This window comes from Enoplosus armatus, chromosome 18, assembly GCF_043641665.1.
Source record: "Enoplosus armatus isolate fEnoArm2 chromosome 18, fEnoArm2.hap1, whole genome shotgun sequence".
NCBI classification, from domain to species: domain Eukaryota; kingdom Metazoa; phylum Chordata; class Actinopteri; order Centrarchiformes; family Enoplosidae; genus Enoplosus; species Enoplosus armatus.
This window is the reverse complement of record NC_092197.1, coordinates 13,256,261-13,265,671: the sequence shown is the minus strand read 5'-3', so window position 1 is coordinate 13,265,671 and position 9,411 is coordinate 13,256,261. Positions and strand designations below refer to the sequence as shown.

The 9,411-nt window shown below is 40.3% G+C and overlaps 1 protein-coding gene across 1 annotated transcript in view; it reads right to left on the bottom strand.

Moving 5' to 3' along the window:
* Positions 1–839: 839 nt before the first annotated feature.
* trabd2a (TraB domain containing 2A) overlaps positions 840–9,411 on the bottom strand; it is a 56,004-nt gene continuing 47,432 nt past the window's right edge. The window contains exons 5-7 of the mRNA XM_070924429.1: positions 8,797–8,887; positions 5,500–5,760; positions 840–2,447 (exon numbers count right to left, since the gene is read on the bottom strand). Coding sequence (XP_070780530.1) covers positions 2,249–2,447; positions 5,500–5,760; positions 8,797–8,887 — 551 coding nt within the window. The 3' untranslated portion in view covers positions 840–2,248. The remainder of the gene's footprint in view (positions 2,448–5,499; positions 5,761–8,796; positions 8,888–9,411) is intronic.

Below are 9,411 nucleotides of genomic sequence, written 5' to 3'. Positions count from 1 at the left end.
TTTCATCTCCCATGATGTGAACATGGGCATTTAGAGATACCTGGTGCCAGTATACACGTACTAGAATGAGTTTCTTAGTAATTCTTTTTCCTACAAGTAGAAGGTCCAAACACTTGTACATTAAAACAACCTGTTACTTAATTGATACAGTATCTTTTAACGTTTTATAAACCCATGTTTTTTTTATCAATTTGCTTTCAATTACAGTATGCCTGAGGATGAGGACCTTGTTCTTTATGTTGTTTGGAAATGCATGTAGTTTGGCTAAAGGTTTAAAGCAGCATCAATACATTTTCTGGCCACTAGGGGAAGCATAACAAGCTTTATACACAACATTGATGTATTATAAACGTACACAGTTTGATATGGTGAACGTGTTTACACATCCAGCAGACACAAAGCAACAGTAGCATTCATTCAAAGTCGTTTTTTGTGTCAGATATTCTCTCACTTTTTGGTTCTGTTTTTGGTCTCCACCAACTCCTGAGAAGAATATCTGCCTCTTTAGCTCCACCGTGTTCACCAGCTAGTTGCTGACTTTGCTATGTGCTGTTTGGTGCTGGGCAGGAGTGTACCAGTGGGTTTAACAAAGCTTTTTGTGCTGAAAACAGCTGCCTACTGTGTCTGAAAACTACATTGATAAGATCAGTGAGAGTGAAGTTAAAACATGCTAAAAAGCTGAGTAGAGCTGAGGGGAACTGCAGAATCAGGTGGTATCAAAAAAGATGCTGTGGTAAACAGCATTGCCATTAGACACAAACAAAAACAAAACTTGAATGAACCAGAAGTGCAGTCCTCGTTGATTTGCATTGTAGTCCATCATGAGCAGTAAAATCAAATTTGAATCTAGATAAATATTTTATTGTTGTCATGGTAATACTATTACAATCATCTCATGCCATAAGTGAAATGTGAACGACCTAAAGCACTATGCTGTGTGTGGTCTATCTGTGTAGACAGCTTCATGTATTTAAAACTGACTTATTATCACCATCATATGCATTTGAAATCATACTTGAAAACATTTGAAATAACACATTTGGACATCATAGTGACTGCAAAAATATATATATAAAAAAAACATTGGGAATGTTTCATATGGCCTACAGCAAAACTATAGTAGTTAAATAAATTAAACAAATGATCTCTACGTGACAAAAAAATAACACACACACACAACATGAATCATTTCAGCAGACACATACAGCAAAGCGATAACACTGATACATAAAGTACAATACAAACATGTGTCCCTTTAAAAATGCCGTGAGACACATGACACGGGCTATGGTGGTTAGTTCCTGATTTTCTTTTCAAAAATATACTGCATATCTATTTATATATTTATATAAACAACAACAAAACGTTTGATAATTTTCATTTTTTTATAATTCTAAAATACATCTATAATATTTAGAAACAATATGTACAATTTCCCCCCACACAGTCGGCTTTTACGCAACTTTAAACAAATTCTTCTAAAATGGAAGAATAAATTAAGGTCTGAAGAGGAACACCTCTGTTTGCAAGGCCGGGGGGGTTAAGAGCTGATAGACTTTGTTCATCTCACACAGACACACACACACACAAACACACACACACACACACACACACACAGACACACACACACACACACACACACAGGACATATGGTTCCAGTTGTACTTATTGAAGGTATTTGATATTCAGCAATAGTTTCCACGATGTTCTCGTGTTCAGTGAGATCTCATATCCTCAGAGGTTTGAATGTAGAATGATGAGCGTCTACTGTAACACTGTAGTCCATAAGGGAACGGACATGTTGTGTAATGTCAGTGAGACGTCCGATAACACTTCCTGTTTTCTTTCCTGCTGCATGCGCTCCTGCTGTGTGTGTGTGTGTAAAATAACCTTTATGTTCCAGAAAGAAACTTGCGTTATTTGAACTTACATGCTTGTCAAAGCCTCAGTTTGTAGGAGGCATGCTCTATTGACATGATTTACCATTCAGTCCCAACAACACAAACTTTATCTAACCTAACATCCATGGAGTGTCCTGTTACCTGACAGCTAGAGCTGATTTCACATCCTTTCTCCATGCTTTTTTTTTTTGTCTCTGAGAGTCACCACACTCATTTTGCAGCAACCTCTTGGTATCATGACGCAAGATCAGACCTCACTTCACATGAGCTGATACATGAAACCACCATATGAGAGAGTTTATACTCAGAAGGCCAAGTGTTTTCATAGAGTCCCAATTAATGCTCTGCTAGAGGAACACAGTCCACATCCGCACTGTGAGCCATGTGCAGAGGAAGATGAGTAGCGATGGTGAGGACGAGGAGGTGGTTGATGCCGAAGATGTGTGATGGTAGTTGTAGTGGCTATGGACTCTGTCAGGTGGCTGCACTGTGATGTAACCATTAATGATGCGAACCAGCGGGGGAGGTGGAGACTGGACCATGGTGCTGTGAAGAGAAGACAAAAGAGAGTAGAGAAGACGAATTAGATATAAAAAAAAAACTAGATGTAGCGTACTTCCATGCACCAATCAGGATTTAGCAACATTTGTGGGGTTGTTTGCTCATGTTGCTGGGCCACTGTCAATCAAATGTGATCATATCACACCCCCACAGTCCTCATGATGCAGATTAGCTGAGTTTTTGTTAAAATCTTAATAAATAATACCTAGGATGTTTTTCCCTAGCATTTCAGCATTCCTGGTGTCCAGTTTGCATTAATATGTTTAAAAAATGGGTTGAGACAGTCCAAACAAGCAGTACTAATAAGCAGTAATAATTTTCTGAGCTCAACTCTAAAAACTGGACTGGGTAAGACCTTATTATTTCCAGACTAATTTCAGCATTTTGTTCTATCTTTGCACTGCTAAGCCGCGATGCTGTACTTCGGGTTCGAACGGAAAATCATGGTGTAATCTGCAGAAGAGCAGGACTCTCTACATCCCCGTATCTACGCTATTGCCAGAGAAAATATGCAGACTGCAAGGAGAAAACAATGGAAATATTAATGATGGCGGAGGCTGCAAAAGGAAAATTTCTCGTCAAAGGAATCCGCTGCTGCAGCACTGGCCAATCAGCAGAGATTTTACAAATACAAAACTCCTGGGCGTGCAACTCATTGATCAGCTTGTGGCTATAAATCAACAATCCGCCTGCCTGCTTCTACTCTCATTTTCTTCCTCTCCCAGTATCATATATTCTGTCTGCCACTCTTTGGCCGTCTCTATTTCTCTCTTTATCTGTCCTTTTCTAAACAAGTCTGGCAATTAAATCCTTTTCTACTCTCCTGTTTGATGCAGAGACGGCAGTGCTTGTGTGGTTTTGGCTGGGTCGAGGCCAGGCAAAACAAACACACAAGTTCCTGAAGTCAGGATCTCCAGATACCAGTGGGCTGTAGCAACAATTTGACGCAGCATTATAACATCCAATATTACAGAAAAGTGATTGCAAGATAGTTTTTCCATTTCACTGAATGTTTTGACAAGCATCAACATAAAGAAAAATGAAAACATGACGTCTATTATAATTTAAAAAAAAGGAATTAAATCATGTCCCGGCCCTAAATCTCTCAGCTCTCATCCTGAATTTGTCTGCAGACAAATGAGAGTAAACTTAGAGGGATTATTGTGGACAAATTAGCTTCAGTTTGGATGCTATCTCCTTGGCAGAGGAAGGGACATAGTTGGAAAAATGTGGAGAGTTAAACGCCAGTCAAAATAAGATGTAAAATTTCTCAGTGATAGATGAGAGAAGTGCCATGCAAACAGGCAACAGTACATAGATCCCACTGACAAGCTCTACCTCGCAGTTTCCCCATAGATTTGAAGATTGTTCAGTGACCATAATGTTTTGGTTTTCAAAAATGCCAAAACAGTAACAGTCCTATCCAGCTCCTGTCAGTTTGATGCTGATTCTTGCTGATCTCACAAGTGTTCAGATATTTCCCTAACAATTTCTAAATCAACCGCAACTGATAGTGTTTCCATTACTCAGACATTGTTGGAGTTGATAATATTTGCTTTGCAATGATTGGTCTTGGCTTTAAGGCTGTACTGCTCGTAGCTCTAAGCTTTAGTTATTAAATACATTTTAAGGTCCTTAAGGTTTCTGTAAATTATTGAAGCAGATATTTAAATGTTCAGAGAAAGTTAGAGGCAGATTTATTTAGGTTTGAGGGCCAGGAGAAGTGTAAGTGGCCTGCTCTGCGGCCCTGCATCAAACACAACGGACAACTGTGTCGCTGTAGTTGCTTCTGGTGTTTTGGGCTCTCCCTCTCCCTTTCTCGCACGGCCACCTTTTCAGACATTAAAATATACAAAGATGTGCACCGTGTACACTTTGTAACATGTGTACACAAGCAGTCTGTTTCCTCTCCGTTCAAAATACAGGGTCTCTCAGAAAGAGAGAAAACATTTCTGCAGACATAATGTACACAAACGCTCACAAACCCCCTCTGTTCTCCTGAAGAACAGACGCTACATGGTTCGATTTTTCTTTCCGTCAGTAATGTGGAATAGTGTATACTGTACATGGAAAAATAGATGTTCATGCAGGGGTAAAAATCACTACATGCTTAAGAGTCTTGTACAGGTCCCATTTGTTAAGCCTTTACCCGCCAGTTAGCTGCAATTATTCCTAATAATTTCTGAGCCCAACCTGTTAATGAAGGATTGCAACCGTTTTTAGCAGGAGATTATCAGGATTTAGAAATCACTGGCATGAGTGTAGACCAGGTAAAAATGAAAATGAAAAGAGTTTAGATGATCATCTTGACCTTTAGGCTGCTATAAGATATTGATTGCTGTAAAAAACGTTTGCATGTTCTCTGGGTGTTTGCGTGGGTTTCCTCCCACACGCACAATAATATCCATGAAAATATAAAATTTTGCCATTATAAAAAACTGAGAGAAGTTTCCACACAGACCACACCTGCAGAGGTCTCCTTTTTGTCTGAAAGGTGAGCTTGTTTTGTTGTCCGGCTAGTCCCTGCCTGGAGCTACTGTGAGACCAAAACCAGATACTTAGTAGGAATTCCCAGGCAGCTATTTTCACATCCAAGACACTTATACCAGCTAGGAACTAGTCTGGACTCATACCACACGGCAGGGTGTGTGTGTGTGTGTGTGTGTGTGTGTGTGTGTGTGTGTGTGTGTGTGTGCTGAAGTGTGTGCAGACTGCATGAAGAGTATGGTGATGTGATATGGTGGCTGTTTGAGCCTGCGGCGCCACACCAGGAAGTGTCAGTTTTATCCTATAGACAAGCGGAAAGACTGCATTACACATTTTCAATTTCCCCTCTCTCCCCTCACATCCTCTCCGTCTTTCTTCTCTGAGCTTTTAACATCATACTCTTTTCTTTTGTCCCCACCTGTGACCTTTCGTCTCACCCTTTTCTACATTTCCCCTCATCCCTTTTTCACAGCACAAGAGACAAGTCGTTGATGACAGATATAAGAAACAAGACGCCCTCATTTTTTCGTCCCCCTCCCTGTCCTCTCACCTCTCCTCGATGCGAACCCAGAGGTCGTTAAAATGCCGGTGCCGCTGTTTCTTCTGCTTGTTCCTCCTCTTTTTCTTCAGCATCTTCCTCTCTGCTTTCTCCAGCAGCTCCAGGCTGTCCGGTGGCAGGAGCATGTGGGGTAACAGATCCTCCTCCAGGGGACGCCCCTGATCGTCTTCTTTGTGGGGGAGCTCATGGAGGAATGGCTCCAGGAGAGGGGACTCATCATGGTGGTCTTCTGAGTCTGGCGAGGCAGGTCTCCTAGAGGAAGCACATCACAGACACCTTAGATATTTTTGAAAGACAGAGGTAGAAGGAGATTCTTTGTCAACAGTTAAACGTGACCTTTAATGTCAGCGTATGTGTGAAAGTTTGCAAAATCTGGATATGGGCCAAATTTATGGGAATACATAATTGAGTTTGGTTTGGAGAGACAAGTCAAGCCACCTCAGGATGCAGATTTCAGGACATCCCAGCATCCCACCTGAGACCTGACCGTTAAAGGAATCCTCCACCAAAAATCTATCTTTTAGATATCAGCTGCCTGTGAGTATTATATCCTGAACGAATGGATAAATAGTGGAGAACTGGATTATGCTGCAGCAGTGATTTCTATTGACGTGACATGTTTTGGCAAATGGCTGTGACTCTCCTTTGGAATCCATTGTAACTGCTGTGAATCCAGCCTCACTGTAGCTGCCATTGAAGCGTACAGTATCTTAAGTCTACAGTCAGTGAGTATTTGATACTCAAGTAATAAATGTTCTGACGGGTATTCCTTTAATGTGACCTGGTGAAAGCGGATGTTATATTGAAAAGCTGTCAAATCCAGCCTGGAAAGGACAGGTGCAACCACGGCCGAATAAAATTAAAGAAAGGGAAAGGATGGGAGGGGAGGAGAGGAGTGGGAGGAATCCCTGCTACGTAAGAACAGGATGCTGTGGACCTTCCAAGAACCAATATCCAGTCTAATAGAGAACATCTCCAAGATTTTCTGGAGAAACGAATTAAAGCACCAGAATGGGGAGTACGAGAACAAAACCAAAACTCATCTTCTTGATTGAAAACACTCTTGCTTCTGATGAGCTGCTGGCCATCTCTAATGAGGTCAGTAACTATCTTTAACAATCACCATGCATGCAGACAGTCCCACATACACACACACACACACACACACACACACACACACTTATACCCTTTCAGACCTACACAATGACCTGGGACGAACCCATCTTGATCACAAAGAAAGCAAAACTTACCCCTACACCTGAACAACTTTGCTTATCAAGTATATTTAAAAGATCTGGTGTAATTCTACAGTTTAGTAGAGTCATGCACGGACATACAGATCCAGGTTCATCTCAGGCTCATAATCCTGCATCGAATACAGAGTTTGTGTGAGAAAGTAGATTCACTCATTCATTCACGCTCGCACACAAGAACACAGATCTGCACTGAGATAGCCTCCCGCACAGAGTGCCATGGTAGACTGCACTACATGCCTCACAGCAGGAGGCATGAGCTCTGCCGAGGTTGGCCTTTTCAACACTTCATTGGTGGCCGGTGGGGATTTTGTCAGATTTATCTGCTGTGCGATCTACATAGTGGAAACAGCAGAAAAATATAAAAGGCCCCAATGATAGAGAGACAACGCTGAGCTTTTTTTTTTTCTCCTAAAACAAAAAAATCCACATATGAGATCCCTACAGCTATCTTACCACTCTGCACACTATATTACATGTTCAGGACAGCAGCTAGTGGCTCTGCAGCTAACAATGACAACTAATAAGTATAGAGAGGTCAATACATTGAATGGCTATTACTGAGTAGTGACCTTAAATAGTATCAACAACAGGGTACAGCTTCACCATTTCAAACTAACAACGATTCAATCTAATAATTCAAACCAATGGTAACAACAAATAGTAAATGAACGTAAAGCTAACTGTTGGTGGAACCTATTGTAAGTCAACAGTATTAGGCAAATGATGACAGAGTAGGTAACAGTTAAGTTTATAAACCGAGTGCTGACCGTTTAAAGCCAATGAAGGTTCTTTTATCCCCTGTGATAACAACAGAGCTCTCACTCTGGCTATTTAGTTTATTTTCTGTGATCACCAACTTCTACAACGAAATGAGCCTATTATGTTTTAGTAGATTAGCGGTTCATTGCCAGTACATCACAAAAAGGTTAATTCTCCTGTGTCAATAGTGCAGGTAAATTATTAAAACTATGTCAAACTTCAGAATGAGGCGATGAAACAAATACTCATGTTTAGGGAAATCTGGAGAGACGGAGCACTCACAAAAAGGAGAATCACTCAACGGATAACTACTGAGTGCAGTTTTTGATTATTTGCAGACAACAAATTTCTCACAAAGGCTGAAGCAGAACATGAACATCTGTTTTGGGTCTGCAAATGAACACAGACCAACTACGGAGTTGTGCTTACTTGGAAAATGATTTCCCATTTGAAATCCAGTCAGTGAAAAAGTTGAGAGAAACATATATTCCTGTCAGGGCCATGAGGCAGCGGTTGCACTGTATAATGTGGCCGGGACATGAAACCTTACACCCATTTAAGTGATAAAATATGGGCCTTCGAGTTTTACAGACTTGTGTTTTCAGAAGAAATCACAATGTGCAACAACTATGGCAAAACATAATATTTTCTTCCCAGTTCTCTATCCGTCATCTCTGTGTTTCTCACTTTCTCTGCTATTTTCTTTGTCAATCATTTCTGTCTTCTCTGGTCGCTCAGACATTTATTTTGCTTTTTATGGAAAATCATTACCTAAAAATGAAATAGTCCCAAACCAAACTCTTGCACTGAAAACATCAGTTCAGGTCCTGAGAAAATTACTCCTTTAACTTTGTTTCCCTGAGGTACTTTACCCAACACTTCATTATAAATCAGTTTGAATGGTTGTGTGTAAAATTCAAAGTTCGTCTCATGTCCAGATTTGCACCTAAATCAGTTTCACCAGCAAATGACCATTTCCTGTCATTAGTGCAACTTTAGTTTTTTCCTTTTTGTGGAAGATTTATCAGCAATTTGAAGTATTTAAAGGATTTTTGGCAGTTTAACTCATGAACAATAAAGAATGTTCATTGTTGCATGAAACGGAAATATAGAAATAAGAAACATATAATTTTGATAAATTGCAGTAATTCGGTAAAATTAGAAGCTCATATAATAATGATATATTCGTTAAATTTGCACAGTGTCCAGGCTGTTAAAAGTGTCGCTAGATGATATGTGTGTGTGTTTAAGGGCATTTTAGCAGTAAATTTACCTGTTTATGGTCTGCCCAGCAGGGGTGTGCTCCACCTCGTATCCCTGGCGACGAAGCACATCAATGACTGTATTGTTGCCAAGAAAGTGACCTGCGACCAAAGAAAAGAAAAGAGATGACCTCCACTTCTGAATGCTAATGATGAGTTACTGCAGGCAAATTGAAACAAGACATTTACTATCCTTCTAACTGCACTGTTTCAGAAGATCATAAGAAAAGTCTGATGCATGACTTTAATACAGAAGTAAAGGTGATGGAGGCTACAGAACAGAGAGGAGGGGTTATCCTGTGCTGTAACAATGACACACACACTAGCACACACTGAAAATATCGTTTTTGTGTCATGTTGGAAACGCACACATGCACAGGAGGTCACTGTATTACGTGAGAGTGGTCCAGTTTAAGCTTTTCTAAAAGGCTTTTTATTACCAGTAAGGTGAAAATCAAAAATCAATCAACAGTGTCAGATAACGTATTGGAGGTTGGAACCACTGTAAATTGAAGGATTCATTTCCATTCATTATTGCCTCTCCTCATCACGTCCCTCTTCTCTCTTTTCATGGACTATCCTTTGTTTCATTTCTCTTCACCTCTTTATCTCTCTTCCTCTATCCT